Raw genomic sequence first — 21,241 nt, forward strand, 5'->3', positions numbered from 1 at the left:
ACTCCAAAATAAAGGCCCACGATCGACATAGAAATAATCCATGTGATAAGTCATGCTTTGGGTTTACTTTCTTTTACGGGGAACTTTTGCAAATAACCACTATAATAAACTCAATTTTACTTTATAGCTATAATTTACATATTTATGGGCTGTAGCTACACTGTATCTACAGTTTAAGCTGCCTCGTTTGAATAATTTGCGGATTTGTATAATTCTGCAGGTTTGTTTGTATAATTCAGTTATTTTTGTATAAACTCGAAATAAAGAATTTAAACAATTACAAACATCAGAAGTGTAAGCATTTATACAAATTATATTATACAAATTTTGAATTATACAAAAGTTATACAAATTCCAAATTATACAAATGTGTGAATTATACAAAACTAAAAAGCTGAGCCGCGTAATTATAGCTTAAAGTAGGTCGCGAATTGTAATTAACGCAAACTATAGCTACGTTAACTAATTAACTAGTATATATTTGCTTATACGCGTAATTTTCTCTTCTTTTAATTGAATTTTGTGACATTTTGGTTCGAAAATCATTATTAAAATAAATAGAATTTAGCGGTGGAAATTTTTTGTTAATCTTATTTAGCGATGAATTTTTTTTAGCTATAAGCAAATCAGTATTGTAATTCTTAACTAATTTATTTCTACCACATATTCAAAAATTAGAAACACACTCTTGTTTAACATTGTTTCATAGTTAACTAAGAAGTCGATTGATTGACTTGGAAAGGAAAGGAAATTCAGGATTAAAAACAAAAGAGATAGGAATAAATTGAATACATTAAAGAAAGAATATATAAGTTTGTAGAATTAGAAAGTACGTATTTTAGAGAGATGATTAGATATGCGTACTCAAATATTCAAAAGTCTTAGGAGTATTTAGTTTTCTTAAATTTTTAAATTTGACGTTAAGTTAAAATCAAACAAATAAATTAAAACAAAAAAGTATCCTCTCATAAATTTTTTTAAAAATTTATTAAAAACAGAAATAAAAGTAACATTAGAAACATGTTATGTCCTACAAAGTGTTTGGCACGCCGCTCCTAGTGTTGGCCCACCATCTTTGAAAGGACAAGTTATTCAAAATATTACAAGGTAAACCCATGAAATTAATCGAATTTAATATTTGATATATTTACGTAAAATTAAATTTGATCCATGTAATATAGTTTTTTGACAAAGAGTATTCTGATTCCCTACTTTTTTTTTTTAGCAATTACATGATTTGATAATATAAATATTCTTTTACATGATCAACTTATAAGATTGAATCCAACTATAAAAAAAAAAAAAAAGGTAGATGTTAGACATCTATGGTTGTGGAATAGAGTGTGGAAAGTGCAAAATAGGAAAAATCATGAGCTTTGTTAATGGCTATGCTTGTGGTTTTAACTTAGGTGATAAATTTAATTGTCCAAGAAAACAATTTTTATAGTAAATGAATGTGTTGTGTGTTTAGCATGAAAAATCCAATCTACTACTCATGATAATTATAAGAGAAAAGGGTCTAAAAAATTGTTGTTACGATATCAAACTTTATGGAGGACCTTTTACCCCCTACACTATTTAATAGTGTATTTTAATGGTATATATGTGTCCACGTGGACAAGTTACTTTTTATAATGATGCAATATTTATGATGTCCACGTGGACACTTATATACCTTTAAAATACACTATTTAATAGTACAGGGGATAAAAGGTCCTTTCCAAAGTTCGGTATCGTTACAACAATTTCGGTCATAGTTCAAATATATTTCAGACCGTTTTCCCTAATTATAATGATGTGCTGTTAACAAATGAAAATATGAGAAATGGACAAAAGTTATTGATTTTACATTGTACTTGGAAGTCAATATTGGAACTCAAATAATTGGAATATCATATGACAAGCCTTTGGATCACATCAAGTGAAAGTAGGACAAAGTTTTGGGGACCTAGTTGAAATTTCCATTTTAAACTTCAATAGGTATTTTTGAGAAAATTATGCTCGAGTGACAACTCATATGTGATGGGGATATATATATATAATGAAGCAAAAGGTAATAATAAAAATGAAGAGTAAGATACTCGTGAATACTAAATAATGCTACTAAATAAGGAGAAGATGAGAAGAGGACCCTAGCTCTAGCCCTAGCCCTTGTCTTTTCCAAATAAAAATACGATAACACTCAACTACTTGTATCATTCTATCCTAATTCTCGACCTCTAAATATTTTTATTTAGGGTCATGTCCTCGGTAAGTTAAAGATGTGTCATGTCTTATCTAATCGATCACCTCTTCGTAGTTCTTTTTTGGTCTACCTCTATCTCTCTTCGAATTTGTTATAGGCTTATAGTCAACCTCTTACATCTCCATATTGATGGATCCTTATCCTCTCTTCGCACGCCCGAACTATTTGAGTCTCACTTTTTTTATCTTGTCTGGTTGGACATCTATGGTAATTAATGGTAACATTGATTATCATAGACGGTCGATATACTTTTGTAATCTCCGATCATCAACCAAATCCATACCATTATTGTAGAAAGACAATGTCACAAAGACCACTTCCACCTTGTCATGTATAACTTTGTTCGTAATCCTATGATCTTTCCTAATAGGCTCACACACCCATATGAACATTCTCATTTCTTCTACCCTCTTTATCTTCTAAATATGCATGTGCGTTCTTGATTTGACAACACTCTAATTATACATCAAAGTAGATCTAATCACCACTCTATAGAACTTATCTTTAAACCTTGGTGACACATTCTTATCACACAATATCCCGACGCAAGCCTCCAATAATTCATTAATCTCCTTATGTTCTAAGATTATAACTCACGATACTTGAACTACCTCTCTTAAATATAACTTGTGTATTAATCTCACTTTCACTTATAGGATAGTCAATTTCAAAATTTAAATTTATAAACATTAATCTCCTAATGTTCTAAGATTATATATTCAAGATACTTGAACTACCTCTCTTAATACATATTAATCTCACTTTTAAGATTGTTAATTTCAAAATTAAAAAAATTTAATCTCACTTTCACTTATAGGATAGTTAATTTCAAAAATTTAATCTCACTTTCACTTATAGGATAGTTAATTTCAAAATTAAAAAAATAAAAATAAAAAGAAGGATCCACTAAACCGGGGGATTGAACCCGACGTGAATCGAACACGCAACCTTCTGATCTGGAGTCAGACGCGCTACCATTGCGCCACGGATCCGTTGGTGACACCTACTTCACTAATTTGATTCTTTATGAAATCTTACAAAATCATTTGATGTGTTTTATTTAAAGTCAAATTTAAATAAACTATCAAACCAATGTTAGAAAATTAGAGAAATCCCATAATTTAAAATAAAAGTATATCTCTTTAAATTTAAACTAAACATATTTGATAGCATCCAAAAATGAATATTTTGATAGTAAAAGTTGATAAACTCAAAAAGATATATTTAAAAGCAATCTTGTGACTGTAAGTTAAATTTCTTAATAGAAAGTATTTTACCTGATTACGATATAAATTTAAATTAATCAGATTAATAAATCTCTTATACCAAAATTGTTTTTTTTTTTTAAAGAAAGCCTATGAAATTAGGTGTGGTGTTTCATTCATGAAATATTGTTCATTCTTGAACTTGTTTGTTAATAAAATCAATCTGACACTGTTTCCACACCATTATTTTGTTTTTTATTTCATTCGATTCACGTAGTCATACTGATTCGGATTAAATTAGAGTCATTTAAGGAGAAAACACTTTTTAATAAATAAATTGTTTACTCATAAAATTCAAATCTGAAAATTTCTAATTAAAAATTTCCTATAAAAAATAGAAAAATCGTATTCATTTCGGTTTTCATCGAATTGCAAGTAAGGTCCATGTGGAGATTAATTTGTTTTCTTCTTTTTCTAAAAAAATACATTTTAAAAATAATATTTTAGTTATAGAACTTCCACTTTTTTAACAACATATTTAATGTAATTTCGTTAGTGAGGTCCAAGGAGGACACACCATACACATATCTTACTTCTATCTCGTAGAAATAAAAACGTTGTTTTGATAGACCCTCAACTTATATAAAGTCTGTCAAACAGTTGAAAATTGGGATATATACATGAAAAAATAACAACAACAAGATAATGTGAAATGAAGACTATTACATAACAAATAGGAAAAAGAACAATAACGACAACAAAATAATGGAATAATCAAAGCACAAAAAAAACCAATAATAGCCAAAATTCAAAATCAGAAACTACGAGAATAATGCTAATATTACTAATATAAAGGAAAGTCCAAGTATGACCACCAAACTTATTTCGTAGCGGAGCGAGAGAATGCTCAACTATTAGCTAAACTTCTATTTTAATTTAGGATCTCCAAACTCCCTTATCTAAAGTCATATTCTCAATAAAATCAAAATATGTTATATCTTGTCCATCACTTCCATTCATTATTTCTTCGATCGTCCTCTACTTCAACTTGTTTTTTCCACTCAACGTTACGTATTTATGTTTGAATTTCTTTATAAATAAGCATTTACTATTATAATTTATTATTTTCAAAATTCAAACTCGAAAACTCTAAATTAGTATATTTTTTCTTATTTCACCACTTAAAAGTAGCATATGATGTGGTGAAGTGTAATGGTGGTGAAGTGGTGGAGTAGGTGTGGACACAATGAATTATGAGATGTGGGAAATTTTGGTCAATGAAGCCACCCATCTTATTGGTTGGTACCTTCATTTGCCCACCATACTATCATATACTAGAGTGATATTGGACATTTCACTAAGCTATCTGTCATGGCCTCATGGGCCTGTTTTTAATGACACACAACAATTGCTAGACCCCTACCCCCTCAAACCACTAGGGGTAGGGGTAAGGTGGGGCTGGGTCACTAAAATATCTAGAAAAGTGAGTAGGGGTGGTGGTGGTGGATTAGTGGAGTAGGTGTAGGATGTGCATGTTAGCATTATCAAAGAGACTATCTCTCCCCCTTATCCTTTTGTGTGTCATCATTCATCATAATCTCCCCACCCACTATTAAGCAAACAACTTGCCAAAATTCAATGTCCACCCCCCTACCTCTCAACATCATCATTCAACTACCTCAACCTTCACCACTACCACCTCATCACATTTGCTATCTTNCCCCCCCCCCCCCCCCCCCACGTCTCAACATCATCATCATACAAGTACAACAACCTCAACCACCCCTTAACTTTTGCTATCTTGCGCCTCTCTAGCACTACCCATTTCCCCACCTTATTTTCCTACTCATTCAACATCATCATACATTAACCTCTACCACCTCATCTTTATTCATCAGTGGATGTATAACATGTGAATATTTTTATACTATCCCTTATCAATCTTGATCTTCAAAAGACGTTAGGTTAATCAAAAGATTATTTACCCATTATTCACACCATCTATTATGTCTCAACATCAACCACCCTACCACCTTTGCTATCTTGAGCCTCTCTAACACTACCCATTACCCACCTTATTTTCCTACTCATTTTGTATCTCCCTCAACATCATCATCATCATCATAATACAACCTCCACCACCTCATCACATTTGCTATCTTGCGCCTCTAACCTATCCCCCCAACCCCTACCATTCACACCACCCTTTATGTCTCAACATCAATCATACAACAACCTCAACCAACCCCACCACCTATGCTATCTTGCACCTCTCTAGCACTACTCACCCATTCCCCACCCACCATCACCACTCACCACCCTATTTTCCTCTACTTTTATATTTCACTCAACATCATCAATACAATAACAATCTCCACCACCCCACCACCTTTGCTATCTTGCACCACTCTAGTACTACCCATTCCTCCACCCTTTTATTTAAAAGCCACTCAATTTGCTATAAACAAAACCACACACACTCCATTTAACGATGTCGTCTAACGTTGATTCTACCGTCGTAGTAGCAGAAGATGCCGTCCCGGAGGAAAAGCCACCGCCGCCGGCGAGGAGATTTCCACCGCCGTGTTGGACCCAAGAAGAGACTTTAGCTCTTATTGAAGCCTACCGTGAACGATGGTACGCGCTCCGCCGTGGGTACCTACGGACGGCTGACTGGGATGCGGTGGCAGCTACCGTGACCAGCCGCTGCCCAGATGCTTCTCCGGCGAAAACATCAGCTCAGTGCCGACACAAAATGGAAAAACTCCGGCAACGCTACCGTGCTGAGAAGCAGAGATCCCTTTCCTGCCCGACCGGTAGGTTTTTCTCATCTTGGTTCTTCTTTGATAACATGGACGCCATGGAAAATGGTACTACTGTTGCAGCAATCAGATCTAATAATCAACAAATCGCCGAGAAACAACAAACGGTTACTGCTGTTTCTGGTGATGGTTATGCTTTAAAAACAATGATTGATCAGAATTTATTGAAATTGAAGATCAATCAAAAGAATGGTATAGCTTCACCCCCAAATTTCATGTTTAATCATGCTTTAGCTGCGACAAAATCCGAAAAGATTAACTTTGCTACTAGGATTCCAAATGGGTATTGTTCATACATGGATATGGGACCTAGCAAACAAGAACATCCACATGATCTTGAGTTTTCAAGTGGGTATAGGATGAAAAATGGAATTTCAATGAAAGCAAAGCGAACAGGGAGGATTATTGGAGATGTAAATGGATTTGATCAAGGAGGAATTAAAGGTGGGGGGAATTTTGTAATGAATCCTAGTTTTGATTGTGATGAAGGAAGTGAATATAATGGAAGTAATGCTAATGATGGTTTCCATATTAGGAATATGGGTGTTTCCAGCTCAAGAAGAAGTTATAATAGTGGGAATGTTGAACAACAACCCAATCTTGATTCTAGGTTTAGTCCTGGTTTGTCGAAATTTGGGAAGAAGGGAGGAGGTGGTGTAGGGATGAAGAGGGGGAGAGATCCGGTGGAAGAGATGGTTTTATCGATTAAGTTATTAGGCGAAGGGTTCATGAAAATGGAGAAAATGAAGATGGAAATGGCAAAGGAAGTGGAGCAAATGAGAATGGAGATGGAGATGAAACGTAACGAGATGATACTCGAATCACAGAAGCAGATTGTGGAAGCATTCGTGAAGGTCTTAGGTGAGGTTCACAAGAACAAGAATGCGAAGACTGTTTCACCTGAATCATAGCTCTCTCTAAGGCCTTGTGTTGAGTTCCATTGTTTTTGGAGTGACAACACGACGACAATTCAATCCCAAACAAGTTGGAGTACGCTCGTTTCGATGATTCTTGATTTGTATGGTCTGTGCTTTACATTTGCTGTCTATTTCTGACTTGTGTGATCATCATAGTTGATCAAAGTTTTAGTCTTTTAGATCTGTTTGCATTTTCCAGGCAATCTGTAGCATATAGTAATGTGTACAGCTACTAGTTTTAGTAGTAGTAGTTGTTATTTATATAGTATTGTGTTGTAGTAGGATTATGAGAAGTGATGAGGGATTTATCTTGATCTGATTCTTAAAGAATGTTACAACTCTTTTGCCTTTTATCAATTGGTTGACTACTTTACTTTTGTTGGTATTTGCCTTGAATATACATATGCTGCCCCTTAAATTTGCTCGGTTATTTTATTTAGTCATCTGAAAGTAAGGCTTTGTGTAACTTGATGTGAGATGGAGAGTTTATGTTGATTTCCATTGTTTCTGGAGGGCATTTGAACAAATACGACAACGCCTCAATCCGAATCAAGTTGGATTATGTTGGTTTTGAAGGTTCTTGATTCCTTTTTGTCTGTGTTTTACATTTGTTGCTTATTTCTGACTCTGTGATTATCATAATTGATCAAAGTTTTAGCCTTTTAGGTATGTTGGCATTATCCAGGCAATCTGTAACATATAGTATTGTGTACAGCTACTAGTTTTAGTACTTCATCTGTAAAATAAGTGTCGTTTTAGCTCATTCCAAAAAATAATAAATACAAGGTATAGTTTATGAAGTTGCAACTCCTTTGCCTTCATTAATTGGTTAACTGCTTTACTTCTGATGAAATTATTATTTGGAAAATAGCTTTCACAAGGAAAATATCATTTGCTTCGAATAAGGTAAAACAAGTGCATTATACTATAACTAATTTCAAGATTTTATTAATTAAAGATCTCACTTCATTAATTTGAGCAAACCTTTGGCAAAAAAGTGATGAAATCTTTCTATTCTTACAAATGTTGACTTTTAAACTCTCATGTTACACTTAATGTGAGAGATTATGAATATTTATCACTTACTTTATACCCAGACTTGCAATCAGAGTCTCTTAGAGTACCAATAATCATAATCATAGGAATTAAACAACTACAAGTGGGCTCTATGTTGCTCGGACTTTTCAATAATGTTGTTGAACTATGTGTCTAATCCTCCAAAAATGCATAGCTTTTGAAAAATCCGCCAATCGTCTCGGAAATATTGAAGTCCAAACAACATGGAGTGAATTTGGCCATTTTTCGACTTTGATCCTGTCAAATCAAAGCATCACTAACAAGTAGAGATGCTCATTGATCAAAGTATTACAGACACACTTATTTGCCAACCCAGCCAGGAAGTGAAAATTGTGAAGTTATTTTTGCACTAAAAGGATTAGAAAAACAATATTCATGGTCAGCAAAAAGACTTTACAACAATGGCAAAAGAACTAAATATAAAATCATTGCCCAGAAACAGAAAAAGGCAAAAAAAAAGATAAAATTACATGGCAGACCAAGCACTACAACAAAATGGAGAATACGATTAACATATTATCCTTCGACTAGCATAGAAGAACTACCTGGATTACATTCTCCTGTAAATATGAAAAACTAATGTTATACGAGAAACAATCTCAAGAATCCTTCGAACTGCTTGAGGTTTCATCTTTCCAAGATGCTTGCCATTGCTTGTCATAGAAAGTAGTCTCTTCCAACAACTTTTTGATAGTTTCTAAATCCTCATTCTTGCGGATTAGGAGGACACCAGCCACGGCTACAAACAATAGCGTTTTGCAAAAGAAATTCCCCATTTGGTCGACGAGGCCTACACCAGTCAAGCTATCCACAAAGTAGGCCATAAAGAAACCAATCATTGCAGCACGACCTGTACAAGATTCACATCACCACTTAGTTGATCAGCTTAATCCTAATATACGTACTGCTTTGTGTGTGAGAACAGGATACAATAGAGAGCAAAAAGGATATGAACCTCCTTAAACTGTAAAAGAGACAGTTCAAGGCTGGAATGGTCAGAAAACAAAGAAACAGTTGTAATACTACTAAAATAGTGTCCATTAATGTTATTGTTGTTGCTACTGTCCTGTTACTATCTGTTGTATTTGTTACTATCTGCTATTTTCTTGTACTTCTATTACTTCTTTCTTTGAACTGCTTAAGACTATTTTTCCCGTGAGCCGATGGTCTATCAGAAACAATCTCTCTACCCCTGAGGTTGGGCTAAAGTTTGTGTACACTCTACCCTCCCTAGACCCCAGTTTGTGGGATTATACTAGGTATGTTGTTGTTATGGATATTTTGGTCCTTGTGGCATGAAAGAAATAAAAGATGTTTTGAAAACAAGTCGTCAGCAGTATGTTCTAAAAAGTAGGATCTTGTTCTAATGTTGGTGTAACATGCAGTTCCTTTTGGATGTAAATTCACCAACTTTTTGGATTCCCTGCCTATTAGAGGGGACAAAAGTCTTTTTGCTGTACATATTCACAACCAGCTCGGCGCAATCAATGAAACTTCAATTACTTATCAAGAAAAAGGAAAAGGGATATGAAGCAAACCATTGAGACGTTCTGCTTCAGGAAGATGGAACCTCTTCATCCATGCCCACCAAGGAATAATTGAGGTGTCGAAAAGCACAGGATCTTCATTACTTGATGACTCAGGGTTATCTTCTAACCATTTCCTTCTCCTAACCTCTGCAAAATGAATAGCCATCAATTTTTATATTGCGATAATTTCCAAAAAGGGACAAAAAGGAGACTCTTGTTAATGTCTACTACCACTATGCACAACCGATTAAATCTTAAAATCAAGAAAGCCAATGTATTTATCAAGAAGGCATCAAATGTAGGTAAATGACTGGAAGAAAGGATGAAAGATTGCAACTTTTTTAAAGTGTATTAGCAAATGAATCTAGCGGAGGAAAAGGGATCAACAACACGTAGTTATAAAACTAACAACTGCATATAATCTAAAACAATCCATCAATTCAAGAAAGTCATCATTTCATGTGAGTAATATTTTGGATTGAGAGACATCTTAGATGAACATCTTCTCGTACTGTCTGTAATTGCATCAAACATACAGATAACTCTAATTCAAGAATTTGATCCAGCCAAAGTGCAAGAAAGCACATCTATCAATACCTTCTAGTCCATGGCTCCCCCATGTTGTGTGCCGCAAATCCTTCACAAGCAAACTTCATAAACAATTTTGCTCCACAATTTCTTAGTTGTTTTATTTCATGCTCATTTTCAATCTTTTAAACTTCATCTTTAACCCTGCTTAAGGTTCAAAAGCATTTATGCGGCACTTCTCTTACAAAATACTACTCCCTTCGTTTCAATTTTTGTGCCTTACTTTCCTTCATAGTTTTTTGAAAATGGCTGCCTCTTTCTCTATCTAGCAACTCTTACATTTCCATATCTCACATGACATATTTAAGGCTACAAGATTCAAAAGACAAATTAGTATATTAGACACGTCTTTGGTAAGACCACAAGATCCAAAAATACCCCTCATTTTCTTTAAATCTGCTTAGTCAAACCAAGACACCTAAAATGAAACGGAGGGACTAATGCCTTTTGACTTCTTCATTTGGTGACCAAAACTCAGCATTACACCATCTCCCGATACACTGGATGGCATGCACACCCACTTTCAAAAAGTCCAACTATAGTACTTACATATATTTCTTTGTTTCATTTCAATGACAGTTTCTTTTTTAGCCCGTCCCAAAAGAAGTGACCCCTCTATATTCAGGTGCTCGGCAAAATAGTGAGGTGATTGCAAGCTAAACCAATACCCATGTAATAGAAAACGATCTTCCAATTTTACTCTTAACGAAATCCTCTTATGGGCGATAGAAACGACATGGCATGTGCAAGACAACAAGCTTTCTAATGCTACTTATGATGTGCCCACTAGTTTTTTTTATGCTCAGGCCCATATGTTGTCACATTACAACCTGATCCCATGGTACGTATAGTCTCCTTTGGTTTGATAGACCTTACGAACTTTTGCCCCTTGGGCTACGCCATCATCGAGCCTTAAAAGCATGCATATGTGAACTTGTGTGTGCCTTATAAACCTCCTCACTTTCCTCTCTCATTTTGAAGTGGGATTCACTTAAATTATCATATGCACCACTTTTCCAGATGTTTGCCAGCCTAGAAGCCTATTAGTAACTTTAAGAAACAACACAAGCCTCTGCTTTGCAGATATTTAGACATATAAATGAATCAACTTCAAGAAAAAACTTAACAAAAAAATCAAATTGGAGATAAACAAGACTCAATTTCACACTTGATAGTACAGGTACAAACCTTGAATAATCGGATACTTGACCCTTAGCTCTTTTTTTTAAAGAACATTAGCACTTCTAGCTTTCTAGAGCTTGGCCTAACAGGATATAAGTCTAGCAAGTAGAGTACAGGTACAAACAAGACTCAATTTCACACTTGATAGTACAGGTACAAAACTTGAATAATCGGATACTTGACCCTTAGCTCTTTTTTTTAAAGAACATTAGCACTTCTAGCTTTCTAGAGCTTGGCCTAACAGGATATAAGTCTAGCAAGTAGAGTTAATTAGTAGCAACAACCAAGAACATAGCTTGAAATTGGCAAAAAATAAATGTTTAGAACTTTAGTTACTTCTACTTAAGTCATAAAAATGAATCAATTTCAAATTAGAGATGTACAAAACTCTTATCTCACCTGCATCAATGACAGAATCCCAATGAACCTTCCCATCTTTCTCAAATTTCTTCAAATCCCAAGTTCCTCCAACCCACCTAGCATCCTGAAACTTCCTCACCTCCTCCGTCTCCGTCAATGGAGCTCCGGCGACCACCACTGGCGACGACTCATTTGAGTTTAACAGCACCCCATTAGACCCCTCATCCTTTTCTTGCTCTATAGTGACAGCAGAAGAAGAAGAAGAAGAAGAAGCATCATCAATGGATTTAGGGGAAATTAAAAAGGGTTTTTTGAGAGGTAATGGGAGAAATGGTTTGTGGGTTAAATGGGGTTTTGGAGGAGAGAGAGATGGGAAATGGAGTGGAGGAGATGAGAATAAGGCCATAGACATTGTTGTTGGAGCTGTGAATTTGATAGAGAAAAAGAAGAAGAAGAGCTCAACTCTCAGCCGCAAAAATGGGAACTTTGTATAAGCATTTGTTACTCTAATTTACTAGTCTACTCTGTTTTGTATTTTCGTTTTGACACGAAATTTAAGAAAGTACGATTATTTTTTATATTTAATGGTCTTAAATTAAATATTTCTCTTATTTGTTTTTATTTGTTATATTTTGACTTGTCATACTAAGAAAATAATGATTGTTATGATTATTTTAGTATACTACTTTCAATAATTGCTCCATATGTCTTATGTTAGATGAACACTTTCTATTTTAGATATGATTAAGAAATCATTAATAGATTGATTAACTATACTACTCAGTTTGTTCATTTTTACTTGTCACTTGTTTCTAAAATATATTTTCATTTTTATTTGTAACTTTTGATATATCAAGAAAAGACAATTATTTTTTGGGAAAATTATATATAATAGCAAACTATTAATTCAAATTAAATGATATAACCATGGTTTGATTTGATTGTACCCTATAGCAAACTTACTATTTCGTCTCTCTCCCTGGTGAATCTCGCTCGCCACTCTCGTTCTCGCTAGCAGTCTCCCTTACCTCTCTCGCTTTTATACAAACACAAATGTATAAAATGTGTTTGTGTTTGTATAAAGCAAGAGAAAATTGTATATATACATATATTTTCGTCTCCTCTCCCAAATCTCACTCGCCACTCTCGCTTTATACAAACACAAATATATACATTGCGTTTGTATTTGTATAAAACGAGAGAAAATTGTATATAAAAATACAAATGCATATATTTTCGTCCTATACACTTGTGATTATACAAATACGATTTTTCCTTGCCCAATTTTCTTTTATCTTTCTCTCTTTCTCGCTTTATACAAACACAGATTATACAATTGATTCTTTTGCATATGTATACCGAAACAGATTATACAATTGATTCTTTTGCATATGTATACCGAAACAGATTATACAATTGCTTCTTTTGTATATGTATAGCGAAATATACATATTAATAGCCATAACAAACATAAAGTTTGCTATGGAACACAATTATGCAAACTATAGCTATAACATACAAATATGATTTTTATGTTTGCTATATGTGAAAGTTACTCTTATTTTTTCCATGTTTTTTACTCTTAGAAGTTAGAATTAAATAATATTCTTCATAGTATCATTTTTCAAGACTCAATACTTACCACTCCACATCCCTAGTTGGTACTTTGATCCTTTCTATAACTTTCATCCACTTTATTGACCATTAAACCAAGACATCCATCGAAGCTTGTTTGATCTTATGCAAGGTGATGTTGGGTCTGATCGGTTGTGACACAAATAAAAATGCATGCTACAAAAAATATGATAGAATCTGATACATTAATTGTCTACTCAATATCTTTGTATGATTCCTTTATTAATCCCCTTCTTATGATCGATCTTTTCCTTTACGCAAGTCCATTGTTCCTATTTGATTGTTGACAAGACTAGTAGAGCCGGTATGACCTTATGCAAGATGAGATTAGGTCTGATCAGAGCTGCTATGACCTTATGTAGGATAAGATTGGATCTGATTAGAGCCGGTATGACCTTATGCAAGATGAGATTGGGTCTGATCAGTTGCCACACAAGGATCGAGTATGATACATCAATTGTTTACCTAATATCCTTGCACTATTTCTTTGGTAATCCCCTTCTTCTTTACGGTCTCCTTTGCTCAAGTCAATTTGTCCTTGTTCTAGTTGTTTCGAAGGTAGGGATAGCAACATGAACAAGGCAAAGCCAATATGACTGTATCCAGGGTTAGGTTTGCTCTAACCTTACTAGGGCAGGTGCAAGACGAGTTGAAACAATTTTTTATGAGTTCAGGCTTAACCCACCCCGCCCCATTGTCATTCCTAAAATTAGTAAGGAACTCTACTCCTTCCATTTGGAGAGTTGAAGTCTTTAGGAGGATAGAATATCACCACCAATAGAACTAACACACTATAATTAAGCCATAAATTTCACTGCATACAATATTTCTAGCCCACTCATTACCACCTCTTCATTTCAACTTATATTAGACAGTGTTCATCAAGGGGAAAACAACCATATCCATATGGTAATTTAAAAAAATCCAGTTTCAATATAGGTCAACCGTGAAAAGGTAATAGGTAACCATCCGAACCCCTTTGACAAATTCCAATATAAAGTTTTGCATGGGATATGCAACACTACCATGTTGTTTTGACTTTTAACTAGCTTTTTGATATCCTAAGGAAAGCAAGCAAAGTAATGATGGTATTGTTAGGGACGGACGAAATGTGGAGGGTACATTGAGCTGCTACTAGTACTTGCTTGAGTAGTAAAACTTGATGTAGGTAAGAGTAGTTCCGCCTGAGGGCAGTAGCTATTGGATGGAACGTCCAGCAGCAAGTCCTGATGGGAGTTTTCATTTGCAGAACGGAAAGAATCCAGAACGAAGGAACTATTCTCAGAAGACAAGGCAAACGAGCTTCTTGGACTGAAGCAAGAGCCATCATTGTCTACTAGTTCCTTTTGCTCATAGATGCTTTTCATTACCACCCTTTTGGGGCTCTTCATTGTCGTCTTTGCACCTGAAGCAAAATAGCTTGTAAATCTTAATTTGTAGGAATTAGCAAATATATAATCAAAGAACACATTGCACATGGCAATGGAGCAAAAGCTTTTTCTTTTCTTTTCTTTTTCATTCTTTCTAGGTGGGGGAGGCAGGGGAAAAACTAGAGTTCAAGGTACGGGTTCAGTCAAACCTAGCAACTTTGATCCAAATAGTGCTTGTCTTAGGAAATTCATTTAAAATGTACAAACTATTAATTTAGAACCCGATAACTTAAAAGGGCTAGAATCCGGGACCATAAACTTCAAATCTTGGCTCCGCCTCTATGGGAGGAGATTCTTGTATATTCACCCATGAATTTGAACAATGGTTTAATTTGAGAAAGGTCTATCAAGAATATATGAGATAATCAGAATTGATGTACTACAAGAAACTACAATGTCCTATCCGCTGGTAGGGAGGGGGCTTGTACAAAGAAATAATAGAAGACATATATATATAGGTAGATCTTTATCATATGAATCCCTTCCTTCTAACATCTCTCATTATAAGCCAATTTACACCAACACATTATGTCATAAGTCAAGCTACGTGGTTGCTCATTTGTGAAGAAATAAGCCATTGCATCGTAACGAACATTTTCTGATTCTTACGAGTTATATGGCACAGCAAATAACAAGTTAAAAAAAATTAGTTGTGAATGCTCAAAACTAATGCAAAGTTTAGTTGTCTACAACAGAAACCAGTGTACGGCAGAATAATTGTCAAATGTCATAACGGAAAAAGTAAAAGAGGAACACAACTGACCTGAACACTTCGGATATTGCCCCTCCCGTGGTTTCTTCACATTAGCTGAATGACATGTGCCAACAACATTTGGCTCTCGGGCAACTTCAGAGCCGCTGCTACTATTCTTACATTTTTTGTCCTATCAAAGAACAAAATTAGCTTCAATAAAGTTGCACTTTACATTTAGCAGATGTAACATAAAAGATGGTGCGTCACATGTTCAATATCTATGCAGCGAATCGTTAGTAACCAAACCTTGAGTAAATTATATTGTTGCATCCACTTTGACTTTGTTAAATAGCACAATATAAATCTCTTCAAGTTTCTACAATCTTCTAATGTCACTCCTGAAAATGAGTTATCAAAAACACCTTCTGCGAGAAGTTTCTGGAAGGAACACAGGTTCTCCTCGAATTGAGAGCTCTCGAACACACTTCTAAGACTAAAGAGAGAGAAAACAACACAAAAACAATCAGCTGGTTGAGCTACCTAAATCGAATTTTCTTTCTTGTTCGAGTTCAATATAAAGCCAAAACAAAACATGACCGAGAAAGTGAACAACAGAGAAGACAGACAAACCTATCTGGAGGCGCAAAAGAATCAACAGGTGGTAAGTACTTCAGTAGTTGCTGCTGTTCATCACTTGACAAATGACTTGTGAATTCTTCATAATTAAGTACATCCTGTACCCAAGTATTCACATAATCTTTCAACTTTTGATTAATACGAGTAACATCTAAAACTGAATCAACTTTGGAAATGGCCAAGACATGTATTGTTGAAGAGGAAGCAAATCCACACAGGTCAAAAGTTGTTCATCAAAAGATAAAGATCACTTTTAAGTCTACAAGAACACTCAACTAAAAGGCTGGAGCATAGAGAAATATTGTGGATACAGAGTCGTGCAGCACGGACAAGTTGGCATTGTTGGGACATGCTATGGTTGTATTAATAGAAAGCAAAATAAAATTTCTTCATAATAAAATACCTTCAGGTCTATATAGCGAAGGGGTGAATTATGATGTCCAAGAATTTGTAGTTTTTCAAGGTGATCCTTGTTTCTGCAAAAAAGAATTATAGAATAAACAATCAGAAAGATAATTTAGCTGATATGATGCATTTAACACCTCATTTTCTGTCTGAACACGCGCAGCACAAATTTTCCTTTCTCAAAGGAACTTTACATGCTATCAAGACTAATAGAGAAAGCACCTTTTAATCTGGTCTTGTTCTATAGCCGGACCAGTAGGTTTCTGGATTCTCTCGGTACCCATATTTGGTGAATTGACACCCTTACAAATATTTACAGGAGGGGTAGTCAATCCTGAATAAGCATCACTGACAGAACGGTGCTTGTTGTCAACGGAAAGAGAGCTGGCTTCCGATTCTTCTTCTCTACCTATTGTACTAGGATGCCGCATTAGTACACTTCCATGTCCTATCTCAACAGAAACCATAGACTTGTCACTCTCAAAAAGCAACTCCTCCTCAGAGGATGCAGACAAGTATGAACTTTGTTGTTCATGTAAGATGGTATATAGGTCTTTAGTGAGCTTTTCTACTGAAGATGGCTTTGGACGATTGAAACAGGTTCTCTTCCTTGAAGGCACCGTTGAATCCCATATATTGGATTGCGCTGGACCTGAAAACCAAATTAACGTGTAAATATTTCATGCAGCTATTGAAATCAAAAGGGATGGAGAGCCAAAAAAACACCAAAACAATAACTTAAAGCACAAGAAAATGCTAAGAACAAAATTACTCTACCAAGCTCAAGATTTGGCACCAAAATTTTCAGTTTAGAAGAAAATGCATCCGTAATACTAGAGAAGGGGGGCAGTAATTATCCAAAAATATCCATACTGGAGATTGGAGAATGTGAAATAATTCTGAGAACAACAACATACCGAATGAAATCACACAAAGTGGGGTCTGGGGAGGGTAGTACACAGAACTTAGCCCTACCTCGTGGAGGTAGAGAGGTTCTTTTCGAAAGACCCTCAACTCAAGTTGTATCAAATCAAAGTAGTAATGAAAAGGGAAAACGACAGTGAAGAAAACATGACAACTAATAGAAAAGTAGTGCAGAGCATACAAGCAAGGAGCAGTAAGATCAATAAAATAGAGCAATCACCTAAACATAATAAATAACAGATAACAAAACCGAGAAAACTAATACTATGACAGACACAGGTTCTAGACTACCACCAATCCTAATCCCGTTGAAAAGCAAGACAACACTCAACTATCTACCCTAATTTGCGATCTCCATACCTAATAATAGATGTCGAACAGAAACAGTAGGCATCAACAAATATGAGTCCCTGTACAATTTATCAAGTAGCTATTAGAATATCTACTTATGTAATATCTATATCTCCGATAAACAATTAACTCAGTTTCCATATCAAAGAGAATGACCCCAACTGTAACACAACAATCATGCCTCTTCTGGAGAAGGGAAAAGTAGTTCACAGTTTAATGTTTGCAGTTCTTGGCTTTTGTTTACCTGTCAAATCACTTGCTTCAGCACTACCAAACTGCGCACAGCTCTCAGAGTTTGAGACAGCAGAGCCAGAACTTGACCTATTGCTAGTATCTTCATCTAAGACCTTACGGAAACCTAGATTATAATCAGGAGGAGTTCCAACTTCAGCATTATCATGACTTTGCTTTCGTTTCAGAATTTTGGCCTCTTTGTTCTTCATAGAAATGTTTTTGAACCGTGAAACCCTGTGTTCCTCAAAGTCACAAGGTTCTGCTCTTGCATGCAGAGGAGTATAGTTTGCCAAAGTCCCTTTTGTTCTCCACCGAGATCCACATGCGTTGCACAGTATTGGCTTTTCTGGAGGTCCATTACGCCAAAGTGGAGTACCTGCAGCATGATTTTGATGGTTAAGAATGTACTCAAAGTAAATGATCTCGGGAAGAATTAATGGTATCTAAAATACTGAAAATTTGGAAAGAATAGAAGCATCGAAGAAATAGAAAAGAAGAAACTAACTAGCAGGCTGACATTTCATGTACAACGAGAACTGAAAAGATGGTATACATCTTTCCGGAAACATAGAAAGGAGTAAGATTGGCCAATGATGGTCACTTCTTATGCAAATCAACGAAATGATACACCAGCTTTCCTTCTCATGTTTTCAGTCGCAGAAGGTAAAAGAATACTGGCAGCTAAAGTAGACGAAAGATCTACAAATGATTCTTCCATAGAAGTGTAACAAATTAAGTACACAGATAAAGAAAGTAACTCATTAATCATTGTCAAAAGAAAGCTGAGGAAGTTATTATCCAGTGGAGCAATCAGACAAGCAAAAGAAAGCCATCCACTCAACAACTAAGCTAAGAGTAGGATAAAATAAAGGAGCAACGAACTCCATAGAATTTTCCATCAGAAGTCGTGCATTGGATGGCTTAAAAAGCCAAGCTTAAAGAGTTATACTCCTAAGAACAATAAAAGGGCCATCTGGCGCACGAAGCATCACACATTCACATAAGATACGAGGAAGAGCCGCAACCCAAGGGGCAACAAGACATCTTTAACAACCTCCTGTAAACCTACTTGAACTCGAGCCATTTTACAGTCCAAACCAGTTTATCACCTCTGTGTGCATGAACAATTTGCCACACAAGTCAACATCAAGCAAACAAGCATTTCCAATTTCCAAGATGACTTTAAGTAATATCATGTTGGAGAGAGTATCCAATTCAAAGGCAACCTAAAAATTTGTCACAATGGGCCAACTACCACAATGTCGAAACCAGCCCAAGTAGGAGCTGGAAACAAGCAACTTGATCACAAGATTCAAAAAATATAAGATAAAACTTCAAGCCTTTGCTTAGTGAGACACTGACAAAGGAAGTGCTATCATACAGCTTATTTGATTCTATAATTGTAACGGAAGCATGAATTAGCAATCAAACACATTAGTTCCAGGAAGGAACTTTTCATATTATAAAAATCAGGGAACATGAATATAGATGAGTCTTGTCATCTTTGTGCGGTATTTGCTCCCTAAAGGACCATATCAATGCCACATTGAGCAAGAATTCAGCTTGCACCAATAGCAACTAAAATACAAGCACCTAACGAAGTACATTTCTACATTAGAAAGCTATGTTACATGGACTACTTATAGGGATCCCATATGGATGTGTGTAAGCATATGGTATTGGTATGCGCAACGTTGCTGATTTTAAGTATATTTTGAAGGGCATGCACAAAGTACCCTATACCCATGTCTAATGCATTCGAGGAAATCCGTTTGATATCAAGGCAAATGAAGGATCCATTACACCTAGTTTAGAAGGGAAATCAAGAATTCAACACAATCAAAATATCCACAATTTTGTTGGAAACAATAAGGGAATGACTTGAACTCCTAGATGTTTTAGCAATATTTCTACACACAAATAAACTATAAGAGAGTCAATGGTTGGAAGAACTAAAAAAGTAAACTATTTTCAGAAATGAATTCTAACTCAAAACCCCAGTATTGAAATTCAGAGATTTCACTAACAGTACAAACAAAACAAAATTCAAAACTAAATGCACTGGATGCATAATAGTACATATCAATCTTTATTTGTTCAATGTGCTAGTATTTTTTTCATTTTTGAAGCAACAACCATATGGGTATCCAGTTCCATTATTGAACAACTCATCTAAGCCAATTTTTTTTACAAAACATCAAGAATTCTACAGGGACACAAAAAAAACAAAAAAGACTCCACCTTTCTTGAAAATTCACAAAAAAAAATACATTGAAGAATTAAGAACTCACTTGTAACACCACAGTGATAGCAAGGTCCTTCCTTTCCCATCTTTCCAATCTTTTTTTTTTCGTTTTCACAAAAACAATTAAATTGAAAAGGGAAGAAAAAAAAACCAGTCTTGTGAAGAAAAAGCTTCTCTTTTTTTGGTCTTCCTTAAAAAATAAAATTAAAAAAAGTATAAAAATACAATCTTTACAAGTTTTTGGTTATTCTCTTCACCCTTTTAATAGCAAAATTTATATACTTTTTTCTGCAATAGACCCAAAACAAACTTCTGCAGAAAACACACAAAAACTCAAGAAAACACAGAGAAGTCTGTATCTTAAAGTCCCAGAAAACCCCCCACTGAAAAACAGCAAAAATATATGAACAAATTTATCAAGAAATTGAGATGGGGTTCCTTTTTTCTACTACTTTTTTTTTTTTTTTGAAGAAATCAGCTGAAAATTCTGTACAATATTTTTTTTAATAGGCAAATGAAAGACCCATTGAAGGAATCTAATAAATGGTTGGAAAATAAAAGGAAAGGATGGAGTTGTTTCTGTATGACCTTCTTTGTTCTATTGTAAAATTTGTAATGTTTTAGCTTTCTTTACTAATGCTTTTCCTAAAAAAAATAATAATTTAAATGTGTAATTCAAAAGGCAAATATATGATATATAATAATCACTTAATGTACACATAAGTTTCTTTTCTCTTTCTTTTTTATTTTTATTGCATCACG

The 21,241-nt window shown here is 34.8% G+C and overlaps 3 protein-coding genes and 1 non-coding gene across 5 annotated transcripts; 1 reads left to right on the forward strand and 3 right to left on the reverse strand.

Annotated features, from left to right (window-relative positions):
- Positions 1 to 3,165: 3,165 nt before the first annotated feature.
- On the reverse strand, positions 3,166 to 3,237 carry TRNAW-CCA (transfer RNA tryptophan (anticodon CCA)). Its single transcript has one exon. It is a non-coding gene; the product is annotated as a tRNA-Trp (tRNA).
- Positions 3,238 to 5,576: 2,339 nt separating this feature from the next.
- Positions 5,577 to 7,557, forward strand: LOC125841434 (trihelix transcription factor ASIL2-like). Its single transcript, XM_049520567.1, has one exon. The coding sequence runs from the start codon at positions 5,942 to 5,944 to the stop codon at positions 7,181 to 7,183; it is 1,242 nt and encodes a 413-aa protein (XP_049376524.1). The 5' UTR covers positions 5,577 to 5,941; the 3' UTR covers positions 7,184 to 7,557.
- Positions 7,558 to 8,642: 1,085 nt separating this feature from the next.
- Positions 8,643 to 12,420, reverse strand: LOC125841441 (light-harvesting complex-like protein 3 isotype 1, chloroplastic). The gene is made up of 3 exons (XM_049520573.1): positions 11,965 to 12,420; positions 9,805 to 9,942; positions 8,643 to 9,116 (listed from the first exon to the last, which is right to left on the reverse strand). Exons 1-3 carry the CDS (start codon positions 12,335 to 12,337, stop codon positions 8,866 to 8,868), a joined length of 762 nt encoding a protein of 253 aa, XP_049376530.1. The 5' UTR covers positions 12,338 to 12,420; the 3' UTR covers positions 8,643 to 8,865.
- Positions 12,421 to 14,419: 1,999 nt separating this feature from the next.
- Positions 14,420 to 20,983, reverse strand: LOC125841431 (GATA transcription factor 26-like). Of its 2 annotated transcripts, none has more exons than XM_049520565.1 (8): positions 20,526 to 20,983; positions 18,245 to 18,610; positions 16,948 to 17,377; positions 16,724 to 16,796; positions 16,315 to 16,418; positions 15,991 to 16,177; positions 15,754 to 15,874; positions 14,420 to 14,965 (listed from the first exon to the last, which is right to left on the reverse strand). In XM_049520565.1, exons 1-8 carry the CDS (start codon positions 20,563 to 20,565, stop codon positions 14,655 to 14,657), a joined length of 1,632 nt encoding a protein of 543 aa, XP_049376522.1. In that variant the 5' UTR covers positions 20,566 to 20,983; the 3' UTR covers positions 14,420 to 14,654. The 2 variants fall into 2 exon arrangements, with proteins under 2 accessions (XP_049376522.1, XP_049376521.1); XM_049520564.1 differs by lacking the exon at positions 20,526 to 20,983 and adding an exon at positions 18,740 to 18,773.
- Positions 20,984 to 21,241: the final 258 nt, after the last annotated feature.

This window comes from Solanum stenotomum, chromosome 10 (assembly GCF_019186545.1).
Source record: "Solanum stenotomum isolate F172 chromosome 10, ASM1918654v1, whole genome shotgun sequence".
Taxonomy (NCBI): domain Eukaryota; kingdom Viridiplantae; phylum Streptophyta; class Magnoliopsida; order Solanales; family Solanaceae; genus Solanum; species Solanum stenotomum.

Coding starts and splice junctions, on each gene's coding strand:
- LOC125841431 (XM_049520565.1), bottom strand. CDS start 20,565: ATGGGAAAGGAAGGACCTTGCTATCACTGTGGTGTTACAA. Junction 17,378..18,244: donor TGAAGCAAGTGATTTGACAG/GTAAACAAAAGC, acceptor TTTGGTTTTCAG/GTCCAGCGCAATCCAATATA. Junction 15,875..15,990: donor AACAATATAATTTACTCAAG/GTTTGGTTACTA, acceptor GTTCTTTGATAG/GACAAAAAATGTAAGAATAG.
- LOC125841434 (XM_049520567.1), top strand. CDS start 5,942: ATGTCGTCTAACGTTGATTCTACCGTCGTAGTAGCAGAAGATGCCGTC.
- LOC125841441 (XM_049520573.1), bottom strand. CDS start 12,337: ATGTCTATGGCCTTATTCTCATCTCCTCCACTCCATTTCCCATCTCTC. Junction 9,943..11,964: donor GGATTCTGTCATTGATGCAG/GTGAGATAAGAG, acceptor TTCATTTTGCAG/AGGTTAGGAGAAGGAAATGG. Junction 9,117..9,804: donor TGAAGCAGAACGTCTCAATG/GTTTGCTTCATA, acceptor AATCTTGTACAG/GTCGTGCTGCAATGATTGGT.